Source organism: Lampetra fluviatilis, chromosome 6 (genome assembly GCF_964198595.1).
Source record: "Lampetra fluviatilis chromosome 6, kcLamFluv1.1, whole genome shotgun sequence".
NCBI lineage: Eukaryota > Metazoa > Chordata > Hyperoartia > Petromyzontiformes > Petromyzontidae > Lampetra > Lampetra fluviatilis.
Genome location: NC_136280.1, coordinates 333,411 through 358,903, shown reverse-complemented (window position 1 = coordinate 358,903; position 25,493 = coordinate 333,411). Strand labels below are relative to the sequence as shown.

The window sequence follows — 25,493 nt, the reverse complement described above, 5'->3', positions numbered from 1 at the left end:
TCCACCAGGAGATTGATCGTAGCTGCTGCTCGTTATGGCGACAGAAGAGAGCCGTCTTCATCCAATAGACATGTAGATCAGAGAGGGAGAGCGGTGGTGCAATGGTGAGCACGCTGTGCTTTGAGTTCAGTGGGGAGTAACATCTGAATCAGTCCGACCAACTCCGCCAGCCCTTCACCAACCCGCACTGACCAGCGTGGTGAAGTATGGTCAAACAACCCCCGCTGACCGGTGGATAGACAAAGAGGGTTGTGAATTGCTATCCGTACGCACGAGAATCTGCTCTGTACTGTGCATTGCCGTGTAGGCTGTGGACGCTGGGCGTGTGTGTTCAGTGTGAGTGTACACGTGCGTCAAGATGCACACAGGCCGAATAATGCAGCACGCGCATGGCCAGGGCTCGGAAACCTGCGGCTCCGGGGCCGCGTGCGGCTCTTCAAGGACTGCTTCGCGACGCACCATTTATTAGGGACCATCGTCTCGTCGTATTCATGTGCATCGCGGTTCCTGAAATATTGAGCGTTTTACCGAATTCGACCAACATGCCTCTGCTCGTTATGTCAGTTGTCGAGCCCTGTACATGAGACGCACCCATACACACAAAGCACACGTGATGCATACACAGCACTCACGGTACACATTTTACATCTGCCATGTACACAACACAATGCACGCACGTGTGATGTACATGCAGTGATAGATAATAAAGACAAAGATCCCCCGTATAGCCTGCGCAGACTATTTGGGCAAGTGCTCTTTGCGAGCACCTATGAAGGCCGTAACGGTACACGAGGGGGTGGGGTGGTCAGCACCACGCCCGACCGCCTTTGTCTCCCTGGTGACGATGTTTACGCACCACACCAGGTACTCGTTTGAGTCGACCGAGGGGAGGCCTGGGATCGGTTCAGATAATCGTCACCGGTGTTGGCCGTGAGAGGGAATCGAACTCGGGTCACCGGGTTCATAGCGCAGCGTAGCGCTAACCGCTGCACCACCGCTCCCCACAGTGATAATAAACCAAACACACACTTGTAGACTGTATATATATGTGTGTGTGTCACTGCACCTACGGTTACCTCTATGAATTAAACACTTCCGCTGTTTCAGCACGGAGATGCTGTCGCATGCAGACGCGAGTACGGAGAACAGTAGGCTTGTTAAACCGGTAACAGCTAAACCGGTTCCAGAATAGATAACCGGTTCGGAACGTCGGAATAGAAAAAAGACACCCGGTAAACGTTTCCAGCGGAACTTTAGTCAGGAATGAAACGCGTCGGTTGAAGAAACGGCGCCCCCATTGTTGAAGGTGCCGCGCCGGGACATGGCATCGAAGTGGCACGACCTCTGTGTGTGGACCAAGTCCAGAAGCAGCAGTAACTACTGCTGCAGATACAGCTACAGCTGCACCAATAGTTATTGCAGCTGCAGCTACAGAAGTAGTTACTGCAGCTGCAGCTACAGCAGTAGTTACTGCTGCTGCAGCTACAGCTGCTACAGCTGCAGCAGCTACAGCAGTTACAGCTACAGCAGCTACAGCTACAGCAGATGCAGCTGTAGCAGCAGCAGCTACAGCTGTAGCAGCAGCTACTGCTACAGCTACAGCAGCTACTGCTACAGCTACTGCTACAGCTACAGCTACTGCTACAGCTACTGCTACAGCAGCTGCTGCTACAGCAGCTACTGCTACAGCTACTGCTACAGCAGCTACTGCTACAGCTACAGCAGCTACTGCTACTGCTACAGCTGCAGCTGTTACAGCTACAGCAGCTACTGCTACAGCTACTGCTACAGCTGCTACAGCAGCTACTGCTGCTACAGCTGCTACAGCTGCAGCAGCTGCTACTGCTATAGCAGCTACAGCTGCTACAACTACAGCTGCTGCCTCTCTTTCTCAGCCGGAAAATCGGTAACCTGCGCCTGAACCGGTTTTACTCATTCGGTTACCGATAATGCCAAAAAATTACGATGTTAAAACCTTCATATTTAAATCCGCGTTATGTTGCCGTACAACAATAATACACAGCACACACAGTACTTCATACAATGAACATTACACACACATTGTACATAACCGGTGCTGAGCTTAAATAACAACATTTCACCGGGATGATCCCACGAGATCGGGGTAACATATCGTTCGCTGTGTGATACGCAGACACAATACACACATATACAAAGGACATCAATGTACATCAACAATGTGTACGGTACAATAGGGAACGTTTGATACGTACACACCCACACGTTCATACATAATGTTAAACACGCACGAAATTCGTACAAATGATATGTGCATGAGACACCACGCTTTGTGTATTCGTACTTAGCTCTGAGAGTAGATGCACAAATAAAAGACAGAGATCCCGGTATAGCCTCAACAGACTGTAGGGGAAAATGCGGTTAGCGAGCACCTATGAAGGTCGGCACGGCACACGAGGGGGTGGGTGGCCAGCACCACGCCCGGCCGCCTTTGTCTCCCTAGTGGCGATGTTTACACACCGCACCAGGTGCTCATTTGATGCCGAGTCGACCTAGGGACCGGTTCAGATATTCGTCACCGGTGTTGTTCGTGAGCGGGAATCGAACTCGGGTCGCCGGGTTTGTAGCGCAGCGCGCTACCCACTGCACAAATACACACATGTACACATGAACACATGTACACATGTACACATTGAACAAACAACACAGACAACGCGGACATACTACGTACAGGCGACACACACAAAGCTCACGATTTGATACGTACATACGCCAATACACATACGCAGCACGCGCGTGCTACGTTCTCGAGATGAACACAACGCACACTTTACACGGACGCGCAGCCACACTCACACACAGGTACACACAGGTACAAAGATCCCCCGTATAGCCTTAACAGACTGTAGGGGCAAGTGCTGTTAGCGGGCACCTATGAAGGCCGGAACGGCACACGAGGGGGTGGGTGGCCAGCACCACGCCCGACCGCCTTTGTCTCCCCAGTGGCGATGTTTACACACCGCACCAGGTACTCATTTAAGGCTAAGTCGACCTAGGGGAGGCCCAGGACCGGTTCAGATAATCGTCACTGGTGTTGGCCGTGAGTGGGAATCGAACCCGGGTCGCCAGGTTCATAGCGCAGCGCGCTAACCGCTACAATACCGCTCCCCACACACAAATATACACACACACAGGTATATACAGGTACACACACACAGGTACACACACACACGCACCCGGGTGTTCCTGATTTTCTGGTTCGGTCGCCCCACGCCGCGCGCCCCCCTCGCGCCCCCCCCCCCCTCTCCGCGCGCGCCCCCCCCCCCGCGCGCCCCCCCCCCGCGCGCGCGCGCGCCACGGTGCTCCCCCCGTGTTTGCCGAGCGCATTACCGCGGCGTGCGGCGCGCGTACCCCCACGCGGCACGCATCCTGCATTGCCACCCGCGCGAGTCCGACGGGTGGATCGGGTGCACGTGTTGTGCGTGCGCGTGTACCTTGTGTGTACCTGTGTGTGTGTGCGTGTACCTGTGTGTATACACCTGTGTGTGTACCTGTGTGTGTACCTGTGTGTGTGTACGTGTGTGTGCGCGTGTACCTGTGTGTGTACCTGTGTGTGTGTGCGTGTACCTGTGTGTACGTGTGTGTGTGTGTGTGCGTGTGTCTGTGTGTACGTGTGTGTGTACCTGTGTGTGTGTACGTGTGGGAGCGGTAGTGTAGCAGTTAGCGTGCTGCGCTATGAACCCAGCGACCCGGGTTCGATTCCCCGCTCACGGCCAACACCGGTTACGATTATCTGAACCGGTCCTGGGCCTCCCCTAGGTCGACTCAGCCTCAAATGAGTATCTTGTGCGATGTGTAAACATCGCCACTAGGGAGACAAAGGCGGCCGGGCGTGGTGTTGGCCGCCCACCCCCTCGTGTGCCGTACTGGCCTTCATAGGTGTTACTCGATTACAACACTTACCCCAACAGTCTGATAAAGGCTATACGGGTGATCTTTGTATTTTGTGTGTGTGTATGTGCGCGTGTGTGTTTGTACGTGAATTTGTGTGAGCTCACGTCTGTGCGAGTTTAATTATGTGTGCGATTATGCGTGCGTTGGATTGCGTGTGCGAGTTTATGTTCGCACCAGCGAGCGTGAGAAGGGTGAAGGTGTGTGCGTGTGTGTTGCGAGAAGGGTGTAGGTGTGTGTGTGTGTTGGGAGAAGGTGTGTGTGTGTGTGTGTTGGGAGAAGGTGTGTGTGTTGCGAGAAGGGTGTAGATGTGTGTGTGTTGGGAGAAGGTGTGTGTGTGTGTGTTGCGAGAAGGGTGTAGATGTGTGTGTGGCTGTGTTGGGAGAAGGTGTGTGTGTTGCGAGAAGGGTGTAGATGTGTGTGTGTTGGGAGAAGGTGTGTGTGTTGCGAGAAGGGTGTAGATGTGTGTGTGTTGGGAGAAGGTGTGTGTGTGTTGGGAGAAGGTGTGTGTGTGTGTGTTGGGAGGTGTATGTGTGTGTTGGGAGAGTGTGTGTGTGTGTGTTGGGAGAAGGGTGTAGATGTGTGTGTGTGTTGGGAGGTGTGTCTGTGTTGGGAGAAGGTGTGTGTGTGTGTGTGTGTTGGGAGGTGTGTGTGTGTGTGTTGGGAGGTGTGTGTGTGTGGGGAGCGGTAGTGTAGCGGTTAGCGCGCTGCACTACCAAGCCGGCAGAGACCCGAGTTCAATTCTCGCTCACAGCCACCAACACGATTATCTGAACCAGTTCTGGGCCTCATCTCGGTCGACTCAGACTCAAATTAATACCTATATGGTTCGATGAACATCCCCACCAGGGAGACAAAGGCGGCCGGGCGTGACGTGGAGCTGCCCACTCATCCCGTCATGCGCCGTTCCGGCCTTCATAGGTGCTGCTCGCTAACAGCACTTGCCCCAACAGTCTGTTAAGGTTATACGGGGGTTCTTTTTCTTTAACACTGTAAGTGTGTTTTTGATTGTGAGATTCAAGAGTGCATGTGCGTTCGTGTGCGTGTGAGTTTAGTCTGTCTGTGAAGCTGAGAGTATGTGCTTCTGTGTGAGTCTAAGCGTCTGTATGTGTGTGAATTTAAGTGTGTGTGTGTCTGGGAAAATAATTGTCCGTGCGCATGTCAGTGTGTGCGTGCGCGCATGTAAGTGCGTGTGTGAGTTTACATTTCTGCGTTTGTCTTTTGTGTGTTAATTTGAGTGTCTGTGTGTGCGCGCGCGTGTGTGCGTGTCATTGTGCGACTTTAAGTATCCGTGTTTACGTGCGCGCGTGTGTTTGAAGTGTGTGCACGTCTGTGTGGATTTAAGTGTCCGTGTTCATGTGGTTTGTGTGTGAATTGCGCTGTGCGTGTCAGTCAGATTGTGTGTGTTTAAATGTGTGTGTGATGTAGCGGCTAGCGCATTACGCGACGAATCTGATGACAAGAGTTCGAATTCCGCTCACGGCCAACACCAGTGACGATTATCTGTACCGGTCCTGGGTCTCCCCTAGGTTGACTCGGCCTCAAATGAGTACCTGGTGCGGTGTTGAAACATCGCTACTTGGGAGACAAAGGCGGCCGGGCGATGCGCTGGCCACTCACCCCCTCGTGTGCTGTTCCGGCCTCTATAGGCGCTCGCTAACAGCACTTGCCCCAACAGTCTGCTAGGCTATATGGCAGATCTTTGCCTTTGTCTTATATGTGTGCGCAGCGGTGAGCGCGCCGCGCTACGAACCCGGCTACACGAGTTACATTCCCGCTCACGACCTGTGACAGTGGCGAATATTTAAACCGGTTCTGTGCCTCGCCTAGGTTGACTCAGCCTTAACCGAGTGCGGTTTATACATATCATCACAGGGGGATGAAATAGCGGTTGTCTGGCCGGGCATGGTTGAGACCACACCACCCCCTCGTGTGGCTGTGGCAACCTTCATAGTTGCCGCGACTCGCTCACAGCACTTACCCCCCAACCGTCTGTTAAAGGCTATCCGGGGGGGCTTTGTCTTTGTTACTGCAAATGTGCCGACGTGTCTAAGCGCGTGGTGCGGCGGTGAGGTTCGACTCGTGCCCAGGTGAGAGGGACGGGTGAGAGAGAGGGAGGGTACGGATGAGAGTGGGGCATGGGAGTGATAGAGGGGCACGGGTGAGAGAGGCACGGGTGAGAGGGGGGGGCACGACTGTGAGAGAGGGGGGCACGACTGTGAGAGGGGGGGGGGCGCTCCTCGTCGACTCACCTTGTCGTTCTGGTAGGCGGTCACCGCGATGAAGTCCGTCTCGGAGAAGACGTAGGTGCGGAAGGTGGAGTAGGGCAGCTTGAGGATGTCGTTGGCGCGCACGATGTGGAAGCGCGGCTGGTACTTGTGCATGGAGTTGAGGATGGTCTGCGGGAGAGAGGGCCGCAACTGAGTGGCCACACACACACGGGCACACACACACACGCACACACACACACGGCTCACTTCGCGCTCAGCTCGGCCAACGTGGCGCGACCGCGTACGCGACGCGACAACAGCAGCAGCAATAGCGGTGCACGCGGCAAACACAATAGCGGTGGTCGCGACAAACACAATAGCAGTGCACGCGACTTCGCAGTAGCAATGTGCGCGACTTCGCAGCAGTGTACGCGACATCACAGTAGTAGTGTACGCGACATCACAGTAGTAGTGTACGCGACATCACAGTAGTAGTGTACGCGACATCACAGTAGTAGTGTACGCGACAAAACAGGAGCAGTCGTAGTAGTGTACGCGGCTTCACGCGACAACACCAACCAGACACACGTGTGTGCTGTGTGTGTGCTGTGTGTGTGCTGTGTGTGTACACACAGCACAGTATACACACACGGCGGTGTCAAAGGGGAGCGTGCAGCAGCAGCGCTTCGCTACACATGCGCTGCGTATGTGCACACAGGCGGCTGCGTGTGTGCACACACACAGGCGGCTGCGTGTGTGTACACAGGCGGCTGTGTGTGTGCACACAGGCGGCTGCGTGTGTGCACACAGGCGGCTGCGTGTGTGCACACAGGCGGCTGTGTGTGTGCACACAGGCTGCGTGTGTGTGTGCACACAGGCGGCGCTGTGGCGGCACAGCCGAGCGCGCTACTTCGGTCCGCACGTCGCCGCTCACGCGTGGCGCAGTGTCGCGACCCTACGGGAATCAATCCCCTTTTCGGGGGTTCCAGGGACTCCCCCCGGCCATGCCTCCTCTATCGCTGTGTCAGCGAGGTGAGGGATGGTGCTGGGGATGGGGCAGGGGGCGTTGGGCACCGCGGCTCCCCGCACACCCCACCCCGGTAGCTCTGGGCGCGTGTCCCCTAATCCTCCCCTAATGCTTTTTGACTGAAATCCGCGCGCGGCCGCGACTCGCGGGAGCCGCGCCCGCTGACGGGAGCTGGCAGGGGCTGGGGGGCTGGGGGAGGGGGCTGGGGGAGGGGGCGGGGGGTGTCACCTGGGAAGCCAACGAGCCCCCCCCCACCACCACCTTGTTCCCTCCCGCCGCTGCCTCCCCCTCCTCCCCCTTCTCCCCCTCCCACGCATCCGTCAACTTCACACCGGGCCCCTTCCCATTCCTTCCCTCCCTGCTGCCCCCCACGCTGCCCCCCCCCCCACCCTTAGTTTTGAGTAAACGCCAAGGGCAGCCGAGCCCCGTGACGTCACGCGGCGTGACCCCCTTTGGGGTCGAAATCGCAAGGACACGGGGGTGCGTGGGGGGACACGGGGGAGGTTGACAGTGAGGGGGGTGGGGTCATCTGGGGGGGGGGGGTGATTGCGACTCAACACAGCGACTCGGCTCACCTCGCGAGTCGACAACTCACAACTACAAAGACAAAGGTGCCCCGTGTAGCCCACACGGCCTGTTGGCGCAAGCGAGCACCGATGAAGGATGGTAACGGTGCGCAAGGGGCTGCCGTGGATGGCACCGCGCCCGGCCGCCTTTGTCTCCCCGTGCCGATGTTGACACCCCGTAAGCGGTACTCGCATGTGGCCGAGATGATATCATCCGCCATTGACATTGGCCGTGACCGAGAATAGAATTCGTAGCAACTGCTCCCATACGCGTTGTGTATGTGTGTGTAACGCGCACTTACACATCATAGCATGTGCCACAAACCACGAGCACGCAATGCAATATATAGAGACAAAGATCCCCCGTACAGCCTAAATAAACTGTAGGGGTAAGTAGCGTTAGAGAGTGGCAATGCATGCGAGGGGGTGGGTGGCCAGCACCGTGCCCGGACGCCTTTATCCTCCATAGTGGCGGTGTTCACACATCGCATCGAGTACTCATTTCAGGCTGGGTCGACCTAGGGGAAGCCCAGGAGCGGCCTAGATAATCGTCGTGTTGGCCGTGAGCGGGAATCGCGCCCGGGTCGCCAGGTTCGCAGCGCAGCGGAGCGCTAACCACTACACTACCGCTGCCCACACAATGTATCCACACACACATGCACATACACACTACAAAACCATGCCTTTATAACATAACATCTACAATTCGCAAACACAATACACGCATGCGGCTTGATACACACACGCCACGGATACACAACAGCACACACAATATCTAAATATTGCACAAATTGTACACACCTTGAAACGTATTTACACAAACCTGCTCAAGCCAGTCAACACACGCACACCCTGCTATGAGACATAACCTGCGTGATGTATGCACAGTCAGCATCGCGGGCTCGTCCACTCGGAGCGTCGCTCACGGCAGAGCCCACGCCGAGAGGGCCACCTCGTTCACACAACATCACCATGGGTGACACACACCACCACCTCGTTCACACAACATCACCATGGGTGACACAACAACACCTCGTTCACACAACATCACCATGGGTGACACACACCACCACCTCATTCACACAACATCACCATGGGTGACACAACAACACCTCGTTCACACAACATCACCATGGGTGACACAACACCACCACCACCACCTCGTTCACACAACATCACCATGGGTGACACACCACCACCACCTCGTTCACACAACATCACCATGGGTGACACACCACCACCACCACCTCGTTCACACAACATCACCATGGGTGACACAACACCACCACCACCACGTTCACACTCACACAACATCACCATGGTGACACACCACCACCACCACGTTCATACTCACACAACATCACCATGGGTGACACAACACCACCACCACCACCACCACCACCTCGTTCACACTCACACACAACATCACCATGGGTGACACCACCACCACCACCTCCTTCACACAACATCACCATGGGTGACACACCACCACCACCTCGTTCACACAACATCACCATGGGTGACACAACACCACCACCACCACCTCGTTCACACAACATCACCATGGGTGACACAACACCACCACCTCGTTCACACAACATCACCATGGGTGACACAACACCACCACCACCTCGTTCACACAACATCACCATGGGTGACACAACACTACCACCACCACCTCGTTCACACAACATCACCATGGGTGACACACCACCACCACCACGTTCACTCTCAAACAACATCACCATGGGTGACACAACACCACCACGTTCACACTCACACAACATCACCATGGTGACACACCACCACGTTCACACTCACACAACATCACCATGGTGACACCACCACCACCACCACCACGTTCACACTCACACAACATCACCATGGGTGACACCACCACCACCTCCTTCACACTCACACAACATCACCATGGGTGACACAACACCACCACCACCACCTCGTTCACACAACATCACCATGGGTGACACAACAACACCACCACCACTACGTTCACACTCACACAACACCACCATGGGTGACACAACACCAACACCACCATGGATATACAATACACACCACGGCCAAACAGCTCGCTACACACGCGTGTGCACGTTACACACAGACACATACCGACACACGCGTGTACACATACCAACGCGATCACCATCAGCCATGTTCAACCCACTGCTGGACGCAGGCTGCCCCCCCCCCCACTAACGACCCTGCAAGTAACGATCCACCCAGCACGTGCACACGGCCTGATTCCATGACTCCATCTCCCATATGTCGGAACGATCAGCGCGCCAATGCATACATAAACACTCCTCCGAAACCGACATTACACGTGCTTGCATACAGAACACACGCATTCTGAACACCTCGCATAGAATAACAAATAAACATAGTTCGAATTTACAACCATCGCTGTAAATCCACTGCTGGAGTAATAGCACGCAGCAGAGTGAGGGGGCTGTGAAGCGGAGAGTATCCCAGGTGCGCTTCACGAGTGACTCGCTACTGACGTGAGCCGTGGTCGGCAATCGAACTCAGGTGCGGCAAGGATGCATAGCGCCCTCGCAGTGGTGCTCTAACCACTGCGCCACCGCTCCACCCCGTATACACACACACCGCAGTCTTCACACCCGTAGCCAAACACGCAGACCGACACACACGCAGACTGATACACGCAGACTCACAAACACACACACAGACTCACAAAACACACAGACCCACAAACACTCAGACCCACGTGTAAACATTTAGCAGACAGACGCGTAAACCAACACAAACACCCGGCTACACTCACAACTCAGAGGGACATTTCGCGCCCAGGTATGCATATATCTATATACAAAGGCAAATACAAAGATCACCCATATAGACTAAACATACTATTGGGGCAAGTGCTTTAGCGAGCACATATGAAGGCAGGCACGGCACACGAGGGGTGGGTGGCCAGTACTACGCCCGGCCACCTTTGTCTCCCCAGTGGCGATGTTTGCATACCGTACCAGGTAATCATTTGAGGCGGAGTTAACCTAGGAGAGACCCATGACCGGTTCAAATAGTCGTCACTGGTGTTGGCCGTGAGCGGGAATCGAATCTGGGTCGCCAGGTTCGTAGCGCAGCGTGCTAACCGCTACACCACCGCTGCCCACAATATATACACACACACACTGTTACACACACACGGTATGTGGTTGCGTATGCATACATCCATGGCTAAAATTCAGCACGGGTCTGTCCGGAAAATGTTTCCACACCGGCACACCACATCCAGGACACCCCGTGTCGCCATGGCCGCGGCGGCGCGGGACGCATCCAGTGAGAAATGAAGCCCCCCCCGTACGTGCGAGTGTGAGCGAGAGCGCACACACACACACGCGCACGTATATATATGTGTGTGTGTGAGCGAGCGCACACATATATATAGGTGTGTGTGTGTGTGTGAGCGAGCGCACACACATATATAGGTGTGTGTGTGTGTGAGCGAGCGCACACATATATAGGTGTGTGTGTGTGTGAGCGAGCGCACACATATATATAGGTGTGTGTGTGTGTGAGCGAGCGCACACATATATAGGTGTGTGTGTGTGTGAGCGAGCGCACACACATATATAGGTGCTCGCTCACGGCACGTGTCCCAACAGTCTGCTTGAGTCGATGCGGGGGATCTTTGTCTTTATTTGCATAAATGTATTCCCGACGAAGGCCAGTCGGTCGAAACGTTGATATCTTTGCTTTCCTTCTTCGGTGATACGAACATATATTTGTGAGTCGCCCTTGGTGATGAGCTCCACACACCGTGTCGCTCATTGGGGGAGTGGTTTGACCATACTTCTCCACGCCGGTCCGTGCGGGCTGCTGAAAGGTGGCGGCCGCCCAGATATGGACTCAACGCCGCCGAGCGTTAGACCTAGCCGGGACCCCCCCCCCCCCCGACTAAAGAACTATCACGATGAGTATTGTCATCTTCTTGGTTCTTTCGGTAAAGTGACGTAGAAGGGTAAAATACTAAAATAATAAAAATAAAACATAATAAAATTAATTATCACGACGATTCGGCCACAAAGCAAGCAGCCGTCCTCAGGTGAAGAACAGGGCTGTCGGAAAGACAGCGTCCGAATGACACTGAGAATTGTATTTTATTATGTTTTATTTTTATAATTTTATTATTTCCCTTCTACGTGACTTTACCGAAAGAACCAAGAAGATGAATCCCTGCAATCACGAAAGAAGCTTTAAATCGAAATGTAGTATTGTCATGCCACTCGTCGTGTCCAGGTTCTGACCGAGCAGGTCCGCGAGCCACGCGCAGCGACCCGCGACTTCGACGACGAATCGCTTCTGCTCCCCCGCGTCGCTCTCCATCCAAGACGGCCGTCAGCCGCTGCTCGGCCGAGCTGCGATGATTTCAGTAGCGCAGTCACTGCCACGACGGCAGTGCAGTCATCTTCTCGTTCCGTGCGCACGTGTGTACGCACGTGTGTAAGTGTGTGTGTGTGTAAGTACGTGTGTGTAAGTACGTGTGTGTGTAAGTTCGTGTGTGTGTAAGTACGTGTGTGTGTAAGTACGTGTGTGTGTAAGTACGTGTGTGTAAGTACGTGTGTGTAAGTACGTGTGTGTGTAAGTACGTGTGTATGTACGTGTGTACGCACGTGTGTAAGTACGTGTGTGTAAGTACGTGTGTAAGTACGTGTGTGTGTAAGTACGTGTGTATGTACGTGTGTGTAAGTACGTGTGTGTGTGTACGTGTATGCGAGAGGCGGGTGGCGCAGTGATCGACCAGATGGCCCAAAGTTCCTTCCATTCCCGACCGCGGCTACCATCAGTGGCAAGCGACGTCGCTGCGCCTCACCTCGTATCGGACTGCAGATGCCCACGCATTATGAATCATGATATATCTCGTGTGGTGGTGGTGGTGGTGGAGAGCATTAGAACTTCCAGCTACCTTTGCTACGTACACATCGCACGAGACGTGGGCGGGTTTGGGCCCTCATGCGTCTCCTCAGCAGTCAGATTTGCTAAACACATTGTGCCGTCTCATCAGCTGTTACTAGCACGTGACTTTTCTCTGCACCACAGACAGGGCAAACACCACACAACTCAGTCCAGCCCCGCTCAGCCGGAGGTCGCTCCTTCTCTTCTGCTGCCCCCATTGTCTGGAACTCCCTTCCCACCAGACACCTGTGCTGTCGAGTCCCTGTCCCTGTTTAAGTCCAGGCTCAAGAGCTCCTCCTCTGCCTATAACGGACTGCATCTAGAAGACAAAGACCCGACCTTAACAGATTGGTTGGGGCAAGTGCTGTTAGCGAGTCGCCGCTATGAAGGCCGACACAGCACACGAGGGTTACCAGCACCACGCCCGGCCGCTTTTGTGAGCGGGAATCGAACTCGGCTCACCAGGTTCATAGCGCAGCACGCGAACCGCTACACTACCGCTCCCCACTGCCTTTGACGCACTCCTCTACACACACACAGCCGACTTTTATAGATGCACTCCACACAGACACAGCCCACTGTTTCTAGATACACGACACACACATTCCCCACTGCTTCTGCGCAGCACCGCTGAGACGCGCTCACATTAGCCGACCAGTGTTGGTGGCTACGCACGTCGCCTGTGACCCTGCGTTGTGGAGGCAGCAGCGAGGGTTGGTGGATCACACACGGATGATGTCTCTCCCTTCCCGTGGGTGGGCATCGAGCAGGAGCCGTGCCAGGAAACGGCGGTGCCACCAAAGCGTGGACTGTTATCGCCGTCCCTTCTGTACCGTGGGATCGAGCGTTGCCCCTTCGCACGTCGTGAGTTGTCTCCGCGTGCTCCCACTCGTATAAACATTATGAACATGGATTACCTGAAAATATACAAACGTAATATCGATATAGAGGACCGCAGAGCTCGGGCAATTGTTGGTAGCACCGCCGGCTCCTCAGCACCCTGGCTGATGCTGCCGTCTTCACGCTCGCGTCTCTGATTCTCCCTCGGCGATTGTGAGAGGCGCGATTTATATGAAGGATGACGCCGCTGTGTATACAACAACTACTACACGTGATGGACGGTCGTGATTTAGCAGCTATTGCACTCCACATTGTATTGCACCGTTACGCTGGACACAACCTCGTCACGAGCTGTGAACTACTGCAAGTGATTCATACCAACATTCGTGTGAGTCTATCGGAGCGCGCCGATATTAACCCGGCAGCGTAGAGAACGCGGTGCAAGATATGAGGTGATACAGAACTGGAAATTCAGTGGGCCATGCATGGGACGTGTGTGTACATCAGCAGTCTAAGAGGCATGAACGTGTTGAACTCGCACAGCCAGATATATATATACACACACGCGCGTACACAATCGTGTACATAACCATAAGGACAGGCACACCGCACAAACGAGCAGAGACCATGAACACACGCGTGCACAACGAGATGTGTCCGAACACATATACATGTATATATGTACACGCGTACACACGCCTACACAACCGAGTAATGCACACATAACCACCACCACCACAATGAACACAATTTGTTAATTAATTACACTGCGTAGAACAAACAAAAATATGTGTCGTGACGCAATGAATCCGCATGCGAAAATACACAATCGTGCAGTGGTTTACATATACATGTATGCATGTTGAACTTATTTCGCACCGTATGTAGCCAACCGTGCTAATTGGAGGTGCTACATTTGTATATATGCGTGGTAATTTATTACACAAATTACAGAGCCAACACACAACGAGTACACGGACATAATTACCACACAATATACACATACACCCTTATGAACGCAAAACACGTACATTTAGCACACACACGCCTGATTGTCAAAAATGAGAAAATCTTACATAACTCATAGAAATGTACAAAAACACACGAACACAATTCATGTGTTATTAACAAACGTCAACACACCGAATACAGAAATACACACACACCTAAACACCAGTCACACACAAAGCTAACACATAATCAACATCCGCATTTCAATATTCACCGACACAACAGCGCTTGTGCACAGAAGCGTGGACGTTTCGTTGTGGGCTCGGGGATTGGAGCCGGGAACGCGAGGAGGGGACACAGCGGGAAAACCCCGTCAGGAGGAGCGGATACCCACACTTTACCCCACCACACATCCATTAGTCAACCACAGCCAATACCCACACTTTACCCCACCACACATCCATTAGTCAACCACAGCCAATACCCACACTTTACCCCACCACACATCCATTAGTCAACCACAGCCAATACGCACACTTTACCCCACCACACATTCATTAGTCAACCACAGCCAATACGCACACTTTACCCCACCACACATTCATTAGTCAACCACAGCCAATTCCCACGCCTCAACCCACCGGTCAGCCGGCTAACTCGAATCAATGCCCACACTCGACCCCGCCAGTCAATCCCAACCGATATCAACACTCCACCCCACCACACCGGAGTCCAATCGACCACAGCCACTCCCCATAGCCGACCCCGGATCGAGGCCGGCCCTTAACGCGACCCCGTGGCCGAGTGACCCTGTAGCTCAGGGGTAAAGGTAACACAGGGGCGATGGTCACGCTGGGGTAACGTAGAGGCAACGCGGGGTCACGGCAACGCGGGGTCACGGCAACGCGGGGTCACGGCAACGCGGGGTCACGGCAACGCGGGGTCACGGCAACGCGGGGTCACGGCAACGCGGAGTCACGGTGGCACCGCTACGCGCAGGCCGCTATTGTTCTCCGCGAGACCCCCGTCTCGAGGGGGCGGGGGTGAGGGGGGCTAACGGGGCGGGCGGGCGGTCTCGATACGAGCGGTGATTGTCGATCGCAGTTGGAGAGGGTAGTAGGGGTGGAACGAGGGGGGCCTGGAAACCCCCTGAATGCAGCTCGCTCAAGCCCTGCCCCCATCCCACGCCCCCCCCCCCATTTCCCGCTCAAGTTCACGGCGTTGTTCGTTCCCCGAGCCCGGCAGCGACTCGCGGGGAGAAGGGGAGAGACGGTGGTGGACGAGAGAGGGAGAGACGGTGGGAAGGAGGGAGTAAATGAAGGCAGGGAAGAGGCGGGGGAGATGGGGAGAGGGAGATGGGGAGAGGGAGATGGGGAGAGGGAGGCGGGGGAGATGGGGAGAGGGAGGCGAGGAAGGGAGAGGAAAGTGGAGTCATCGCCTTCCGCGGTGCCGGCTCCGAGTCTGCGCGTGTGTGTCTGTGTGTGCCCGCGTGTGTCTTTGCGTGTTGTTTGTCCATGTGTGTGTCTGTATTTGTGTGTCCCTCACTGTGTGTGTTCGTGTCTGTGGGTTCGTGTCTCTCCGCGTGTCCAGCGTGTTCCTGTTGCCCTGCATGTGTCTTCCGTGTTGTGTGTAACAGTGTCTATGCGGCGTTCCTGTGCGATTTCGTGTGTCTGTCCCGCGTGTGTGTGTTGGTCTGTCCGCGTGTTTCCAAACTACAGCATATTCACGAAACGGAGAGTGCGTGCGAGAGAGAGGGGGGAGCGAGGAGAGAGAGAGAGAGAGGTCCCCCGGCCGTGTTTGTCTTTGTCGAGTTGCTCACAATTGTCGCACGAACGCGCGGAATAGGGAGCGGGGCGCAGCGAATTCCCGGCGCGCAAGGATCCTAAACAAACGGCGCTGATTCAATTAGCGCCGCGGCGTCCGCCCCGTGGCCCCAGGGCCACAAGCCCCCCCCCCTCCCGCCTCGGCCCACGACCGCGCTCCGAGTCCCTGGGCCCCGAGGACCCCGTTTCGGGGCCCGCGGCCGCGATGCCGCCTCGCAAAGGCAGCGGCAGCACGAGAACACACGCTTTGGGTGCAAAGACAAAGATCCCCCGTAAAGACTTTACCAGCCTGTTGGGGCAAGTGCTCTTAGGGGGTAGCACCAAGCCCGGCCGCTGTTGTATCCCTAGTGGCGATGTCTGTTAGGTACAGTACTTAATTGAGGTTGAGTCGACCTAGGGGAGGCCCAGGACAACTTTTTGGCCGTGAGTGGAAATCGATCTCGGGTCGCCGGGCTCTAGCGCCAGCGCGCTAACTACTGCGCCACCGCTCCCATAAACGCACACACGTACATACACGTGTACACAGCTACGAGCGCGCACGCATGCGTACACATCAACACGTGTGTGTACACATCAACACGTGTGTACACGTAACTAGAGACACGTGTGCACCAATACATAGACACAGCTATACACCACCAATGCATGTGCACACAACAGATGTACGTGTATGTGGTTGTACATAAATAGAAACACTGATATAACACACACACACAACAAACACAAATATCCCCCTTAACAGACTGTTGGGCTAAGTGCTACATTCGAGCACCTTTGAAGACCGGTACGGCACGCGAGGGGGTGGGTGGCCCGCATCACTCACGGCCACCTTTGTCTCTCTCGTGGCGATGTTTACACATCGCGCCACGTACTCAGTTGAGGCTGAGTCGACCTAGGGGAGGCCCAGGACTGCTTCAGATAATCGTCGCTGGTGTCGGCCGTAAGCGGGAATCGAACCCGGGTCGCTGGGTTCGTCTCGCAGCGCGCTCACCGCGACACGATACACACGCACATACCATACACACACCACACACACACCACACACACACACCACACACACACACCATACACAAATGTACACAACGGCACACGCACACACATCACACACACGCGTACACAGCATATGATATACACGTGCATTTGATCAAATGCATGCCCACACATATATATACAGTACAGCAAATACGAGCACTAAATAACATACACACGCTCACACAACACACAAAGACACACAATCGTAAACACACACGTCCACAGATAATGGCACACGTATCTGGCTGTGAATGCACGCGCATTCGTCCATACAGGCGCACAAAAAACAAACACCGTGGCGCGTACACTCACACAACAATAAATAACCACGCAGTCGGAGTCGACTGGCACGCACAAAGACAGAGGTACCCCCTGTAGCCTTACAGACAGTTGAGGGCAAGTGCTGATAGCGAGTCCCGATCAAAATGCGGCATCGCGTACAGAGGGAGGTTGTGTGGCCAACCCCTCGCCCGGCCGCCTTTGTCTCCCCAGTGCTGATGTTTACGCTCCGCACCAGGTACTCGTTTGAGGCTGAGTTGACACACGTGCATATATACACAGGTCCCCCATATAGCCTTCTACGGACTACTGGGGCAAGTGCTGTTAGCGAGCGCACGGCATATACGGGGCATACACAAGGGGGTGTGTGGACAACACAAGCCCCAGCCACCTTTGTCTCCCCGGTGATGTTTACACACCGCGCCAGGTACCCATTTAACTCTGAGTCGACCTAGTGGAGACATTCCCAGAACCGGTTCAGATATTCGTCACCGACAGTGACCGCGAGCGGGAATCGCGCTAACGAACACTCCACTACAACACACGCACACAAACGTGTATCACACACACGTGTATAACACACACACACGTGTATCACACACACACACGTGTGTAACACACACACACACGTGTATCACACACACGTGTATCACACACACACACGTGTGTAACACACACACACACGTGTATCACACACACACACACGTATATAACACACACGAATGCCTCCATGTGATCACTATTTAATTCATACGTGAATGCATTTGCACCGTCATTTATTTATTACACTCCAGCGCGTGCACGTTGTCTGTGCACACTTGCAGCTCTGTGTGTGTGTGTACACGCGGTCGTGCACACATGCACACACGCGCGCGTGCAAAGGATCGCGTGTGTGTATGTGTGTCCGTGTGTACACGAGTGTGTGTCCGTGTGTACACGAGCGTGTATGTCCGTGTGTACACGAGCGCGTGTGTGTGTGGCTTCGCTATGAACTCAGCAGCGAGAGACCCGAATTCGATTCCCGTTCACGTCCACCAATATCAGTGACGATTCATCGGAACCAGTCCTGGGGCCTCCCCTAGGTTGACTCAGCCTAAAACGAGCATCTGGCGCGATATGTAAACATCGCCACTAGGGAGACAAATACGAGCGGGTGGTGGTGGTGCTGGCCAATCCGCCCACCACGCTTGTTATACACACACACACACACGTGTTATACATACACACACACACATGTTATACATACACACACACACGTGTTATACATACACACACATGTTATACATACACACACACACGCGTATGCCGGCCCCGGCCTTCATGGGTGCTACTCGGTAACAGCACTTGCCCCGACATTTTGTTGAAGGATATAGGGAGATGTTTGTCTTTCTACATTGGTGTACACACACACACACGCGTGTTATACACACACACACACGCACGTGCTGTACACACACATACACGCGTGTACACACGAACACACACACACGCGTGTACACACGAACACACACGTGTTGTACACACACTCGTGTACACACGGACACACACGTGTTGTACACACACACTCGTGTACACACGGACACACACACACGCACGCGTGTTGTACACCCCCCCCCCCCTTGCCGCCCCAGACTCCGCACCCACACACTCGGCCTATCGGAACGACCATCATCACGTGGCTTACCTGGCGGGGCTACACCTGAGCGCTTGGCTATTCGCAACAATAACAACGTTCACTAGCATCTATATATGCATACAACATACATGGGTCATGTAACATATATATGGTAAACACGTGTAGCACATGAATCATGAGACTTGAGCGGATGGTGGAGACGCGAGGAATGATGCGGCCTTCATAGGTGCTCGCTAACAGCACTTGCCCTTGCTGTTAGCGAATACAAAAGTTATATGGGGGATCTTTGTCTGTATGTGTGTACAGTCTGTGCTACGGGTGTAGCTGTCAAGTGTGTGTGAAATGTGTCGCTGCTAGGCTGTGTGACTGGTGTAGGTAGTTGTCAAGTTTGCGTGACGGGTCCCATGTGTCAGTGTAGCCGTGTTACAGTGTGCGGCTGTCAGGCTTGTTGTCGGCTGCGTCCGACAGCCTGTGGGTAGCGGCCGTTAGCTCGTGTCCAGTTAGACACGCAGTTTGTTTGTGAAGTTATCGACTACCCATCGTGTCTGTGCATCTTGTCTCTAGGGACGTCTGTGGACCTTGCAGACACGAGGCGGTGTCTTCCGGACGAGTCCGGCGCAGTGCGCCCTGGCCGTCGTGTCTGTGTCAAAGATGTCTGTGTCAAAGATGTCTGTGTGAAGATTCGCGTGTGAAGATTCGCGCGTCTGTGCGTGGTCGAGGCTCACGGCGCCTTCTGTGCTAAGCGTCGAAGTGCTGCGTTGTGTCCGGACTAAAGTGTCTGTGCTCACGGTGCGTTTGTGTGAGACTGATGATCTCTTGCAGCTGCTGCTGCGTTGGCTTTGGTGCACAATCAAAACAAATATATATTTAAAACATCCAAACACTTTAACTATCATACTAATAATATCAAGTGTCAATAACATATATAGATGACGTTTCGGACTATGTACCTTATTTATAAAGCATAGACGTTCCCTTGTAAGGCAGTATCACAATATCCCGTGTCTGCGCGCAAGGCAACATTAACCACGTACTTACATAACATGTCTGTAAGTATACATAGACTAAAGGCGCCTGTTTTCCACAGCCACCTGAACACGCGAAGTGGCCCATGTGCGCGCGACGGGGGGCGGGTGGAGGAGGTGGTCGTGGTGGTGTACTCACGAAGCCGTGCTTGTCCGAGATGTTGTTGGTGAGCTTCAGCTTGTGGAACGAGACCACCTTGGACATCCACTGTTCGCCCGTGGCCGGGCTGTCGGGGTGGATGTACATGCGCTTCGGCATCTCGGGGTCGGCCTTGCCCGCCACCATCCAGCGAGAGTTGTGGAACTTGTAGCGGCAATCGTCGGCCGCCACGATGTCCATGAGCAGGATGTACTTGGCCTTCTTGTCCAGACCCGACACTCGCACCTTGAAGGGCGGGAACATTCTCCTGCGCGGGGGGGGGGGAGACGGCGAGTCGGCGATGACAAGACGGTGTCGTCTGCTGCTGCAACAGCGAGACGCAGACGGCGCCCCCGAATAACCAGGCACAGCCGTGTGCCCTTTAAATAAACACGAATCATCAGACACACGAGTCGCAATCAGACGCAGTTATGCCCTTTCATAATCAGACACAGCTGATGTCCCATAATCGAATGAGACATCGCCGGTGTCGCGCGCGATTATTGCTGCGCGCGGAAAACCCGCGCGGTTACCGCGGCCTGGTTGATCAAGAGTCGCGCCGACACCACCGCAAGTACACGGGATGACGAGTACACGGGATGCAGAGTACACGGGATGACGAGTACACGGGATGACGAGTACACGGGATGACGAGTACACGGGATGACGAGTACACGGGATGACGAGTACACGGGATGCAGAGTACACGGGATGACGAGTACACGGGATGACGAGTACACGGGATGACGAGTACACGGGATGACGAGTACACGGGATGCAGAGCACACGGGATGCAGAGCACACGGGATGACGAGTACACGGGATGACGAGTACACGGGATGACGAGTACACGGGATGACGAGTACACGGGATGCAGAGCACACGGGATGCAGAGCACACGGGATGACGAGCACACGGGATGACGAGCACACGGGATGACGAGTACACGGGATGACGAGCACACGGGATGACGAGTACACGGGATGCAGAGCACACGGGATGCAGAGCACACGGGTTCGATTTATATTGTCGGACGTGTGCGTGATTATTAAGATGCAAACATGTGCGCAATTAAAAGTTTGTACAATAAAATGAGTACAAATACAAATATATATACAAGCGCACACATGAGTACGTGTGTGTGTGTGAAGATATCCAGCTACCTTCTCCGTGTTCAGTTGCTGGTTGCATTAGAAGTGTGCACGTGAGGTTGTATGAGTACGTACGCCCGAATGCGTGTGCATAAGAGTGAAAATACAAATATAGCCAATGTCTATACACGCTCTGCGCACATATACACACACACACGACTGCGCGTTCGTGCGTACACGCGTGTGCAAACGCCGTGGACTATCAAACACTCAAGCCAGCCCCACGCAGAGACAGACAACCACGTGTGTGTGTGTAGACACACACACACGCGGTGCACACACAATGCGTGTGTACACACAAACTATCAGCAGCGAAAACACCAACGATTGACACGAGCACAATCGTGCGTTTGTGTGTGTAGGATGAGCAGAATTCACGCGTGTGTATGTATATATGTCTAAAATGAGCGCCTGGGGCGATATATAAACATCGCCAATAGGGAGACAAAGGCGGCCGGTCGTGGTGCTGGCCACCCACCCCCTCGCGTGCCGTTGTGGCCTTCGTAGGTGCTCGCTAACAACACCTGCCCCAACAGTCTGTGAAGGCTACACGGGGGATCTTTGTCTTTGTGTCGTGGGTCCGCGCGGCTGTCGCTCGACCCACGAGTCCTTCCGACATTTCAGCAAACGCGACGAGATTTTTGTTGTCCACAAAACATCGACGTGCAAATGTTCTAAATAATCTTAATGAGATCCGCATTTGTTTTTCGGGCAAGCATGCGCGCGTGCACGCGTGCATCGCGCACCGAGTTGTACATATATACACACACACAGACATATCTGCCGTGTAGCCTGTGGGGGCAAGTGTTGTTCGCGAGCGCCGACGAGGGTCGGGACGGCACACGAGGGGGTGGGTGGGTGGCCGGCACCGCGCCCGGCCGACAAGGACCCGCGAAGACCATCGGCCGACTTCCCGGCGTCTCCGTCGCGCCCTCTCCCCGCGACTTCTCTCTCAAGCCCCCCCCCCCACTGCACGATTCGCACGCGAGCGACGCGCGGCGGAGGCGGGCAGAGTGCGAACTGTTGCGGGAGAGCGAACTCGGAGAGGCCGGCCAGGCCTGCGTCATGGGGGCGCTTCGCGAGGCCGCGTCTCGCTCGCGGTTGTGAGACCCCCCCGCCCTCGTTCTCTCTCCTCGTATAAGCTACAAACGAAACCACTCTCGCTCAAATCCACCCCCGTGCGATCCCGATTGTCGACCCCTGTGCTGCCTGCGAGCCGCGATCTCAGCCGGTCGAGTCTCGGTTTGCAACATCGGCCCCAGTGGTCGCTCTAAGCTGTGCGGCGCGGGCAGGAGAGGAAATGTGCGGAGAGGCGAGGGAAGGAGAGGAGGAGACGAGGGGAGGAGAGAGGAGAGGGGAGAGGAGAGGGAGTCGCTCTCGAGATTTTCTCACTCGAACGCCGAACGACCCTCCTCGCTCCGGAATGCGCCGGAGACACCGCGGGGAGAGACTGCGAGACGACACCGCGGGGAGATCGCGGCTGAGACGCGCGACGCAGCCGGCTCGGCGGTGCTGTCACCGCCGCCGTTTCTGCGCCCGAGGCGCGGCGGCTCCGCGTGGAAGGGCCGCGAGAGACGGGAGGAGCCTCCCGCGCGCGCGACGGCGACTCTCGCTCGGAGCAAAATACATGCGCGGGTCTCGAGGTCCGTGCTGGGCCCCACGTCCAGCACAGCTCCTGGGGCCCCGCGGAGTTTGCACTGCGCGGGTCGCACGCCACCTCGTGATGGTGCCCGCACGTCTGTCCGTGCACGCCGCGACGGGGACTCTGCCTGTGTACGCTGCGGTGGACGACGCCTGCACCCCGCCGTGGTGTACGCGCGTGCGATTGCGCACACGCTGTGACAACGTGTACGCGATGCAACGGTGATGCGTGTACGCGTCGTCGTACGCGATGCATGGCGTGTGCACTGTTTACACACGGCGCCAATGTGCACACTGCGTGTACACACTGTGTGTGTGTGTACACACACACAGTGTATACACATTGCAATAGTGTACGCCCGTTACAGCGACGTGCGTACACTTGCGTACACGCTCTGTCCGAGTCCGCTATGTCGGAGTCAGCGAAGGTGCGCACACGACGAGGAGGAGGAGGCGTGGGGGCCTCGCGGGGTCTCTCGAACTCGGTCGCGGGACCCCGGGCCCCGCGTCCCTCCCGCTGGGGAGGGACCCCGGAATCCCCTCCCGCTGGGGACCCCCCTTCTCGCACCCCGTGTCTCGGCGCTCACCTGCCGGACTTGGTGATGACCATCTCCGTGCCGAACTTGTGGAACTGGTCCCACAGATCTTTGGCTTCAAGCGTCACTTTGGGGTCATCTTCCACGGCCTCCTCCGCCTCCAGCCCCTTGAGGTGGCGCAGGTGCGCGGCCTGGTGGCTCAGCGCGGACACCGAGAGGCCGGGGTCGCCGGGCATCCCCTTCCCGAGGGAGCCGGAGAGTCCCGGCGGCAGCGCGAGCGCGGGGAAGAACGGGGGCTGCGCGGCGAGCAGGGCGCTCATGGGGAGGTCGCTCGGCCGGCCGGGGAAGAAGGGGTGGTAGGCCATTCCGCTCGCAGCTAGGGCCGGCTCTCGCATCGGGACGCACGAGAAGGAGGCCGCGCGAGCCCTCGTCCTCGGCGGGGTCGCTCGCTCGGTAAAGTCGTGCGGGGGGTCGCAGCTGCTGACGGGAGGAGCGGCGGAGGAGGAGGAGATGCAGGACGAGAAGGACGAGGAGGAGGATCGGCGGCGGTGGCGAGAAGAGATGGAAGCGCGCCCACCCGGGCTTGGCGCGGTCGCTTGGGAGGGAGGGAGGAGGAGGAGGACTCGGCGGAGGGGCTGCGGGCAGGGGACGGCGCTGCGAGCTGCTGCTGCTGCGTCCGGCCACGAGCGCAGCGCCGATCTCTGCCGCTGCGCGAAGTCGCGGCGCCGCGCGTCGCCCCCCGCTCCCCCCTCGTCTTTGTGCGCTCGCTGATTGAGTGGCGCTGATTGGCTCGTTGACGCGTCCCGGGCCAATGGCGAGCGGCGCGGGGCGTGGTGCCTTGACGCGGCGGCGCCGCGCGCGTTGCGTCACCGCGCGGCCGGCCGAGGTGTCGCCGCGACTTCCCCAGCGCGAGAAACAAAAAAACTCCACGAGGGGGAGGAGTGAGGGAGGGGGAGGGAGGGAGGGAGGGGGGAGCCGCGGGTGTCCCGCGGCTCCCGCACGGCCCCCGCGACGAGGACGAGGCGCTTCGCAGCCAATAGCGCCCCCCCACCACCTACCGCCTCCCACTCCGTGCAGGTGACCTATCCCCCTCCCCCGCCCATCGTCCCTACCCACTGCCCACCTGCGCTGTCCCCGACCCCCCACCCACCCCCCACAGGGCCCCCTTTCTCCCCGTTCCGGCGCCCCCCCCCCTCGGCGGCGCCTTCATCGCGGCTGCCCCCCCCCCCCGCGCGTGCTCGGGGCCGTGTTGGTGTCGCGGCGCCCAGGACGCGCGGGGCGCCGCTGCCTCTCATCCCGCCGCGCTCCCAGGACGCGCCCCCCCTCCTCCCCCTGCCCCTCCCCTACTCCTCCCCACACAACTCCCCCTACTCCCCCCACCCCACCGTCATCGCGATGGATTTGACGCCGGGTTCGTGCCACGGCGAGACGCGCGGTACGCGCTCGTGTTTACATGGCGCGGCGTCGCGCTCCTCCGTGCGTGTTCATCACGGCGCCGTCCCTCCCGCGCTCTCCCTCCGGCGCCCCCCCCCGCGCTCCCTGTCCAGCGCCTCGCGTCGTTATTAGCGCCCTTTAATAAGCAGCGCCGCGCCCCGGCGAAGAGGAGAGGTCATCGCCCCCACCCCCATCCCTTCCCCCCGCGGGGTTCATGGGCCACTGCGCTGTCCGAGCGTGGGGTCACTCCCCCCCTCCCTCCCGTGTCTCCTTCGGCGCGGCGCTGAAAGAAGCGCGGCGCGGAGATTAGGGCTGCAGCAGGAGGAGGAGGA

General features: G+C 56.3%; 1 protein-coding gene across 2 annotated transcripts in view; it reads right to left on the bottom strand.

Annotated features, from left to right (window-relative positions):
* LOC144932980 (T-box transcription factor TBX2-like) overlaps nt 1-24,518 on the bottom strand; it is a 34,552-nt gene extending 10,034 nt beyond the window's left edge. Inside the window, exons 1-3 of one of the 2 annotated variants that reach the window (XM_078857385.1) lie at nt 23,779-24,518; nt 20,400-20,667; nt 6,183-6,350 (exon numbers count right to left, since the gene is read on the bottom strand). In XM_078857385.1, coding sequence (XP_078713511.1) covers nt 6,183-6,350; nt 20,400-20,667; nt 23,779-24,122 — 780 coding nt within the window. In that variant the 5' untranslated portion in view covers nt 24,123-24,518. The remainder of the gene's footprint in view (nt 1-6,182; nt 6,351-20,399; nt 20,668-23,778) is intronic. The other variant, XM_078857386.1, reaches the window with a different exon arrangement.
* Nucleotides 24,519-25,493: the final 975 nt, after the last annotated feature.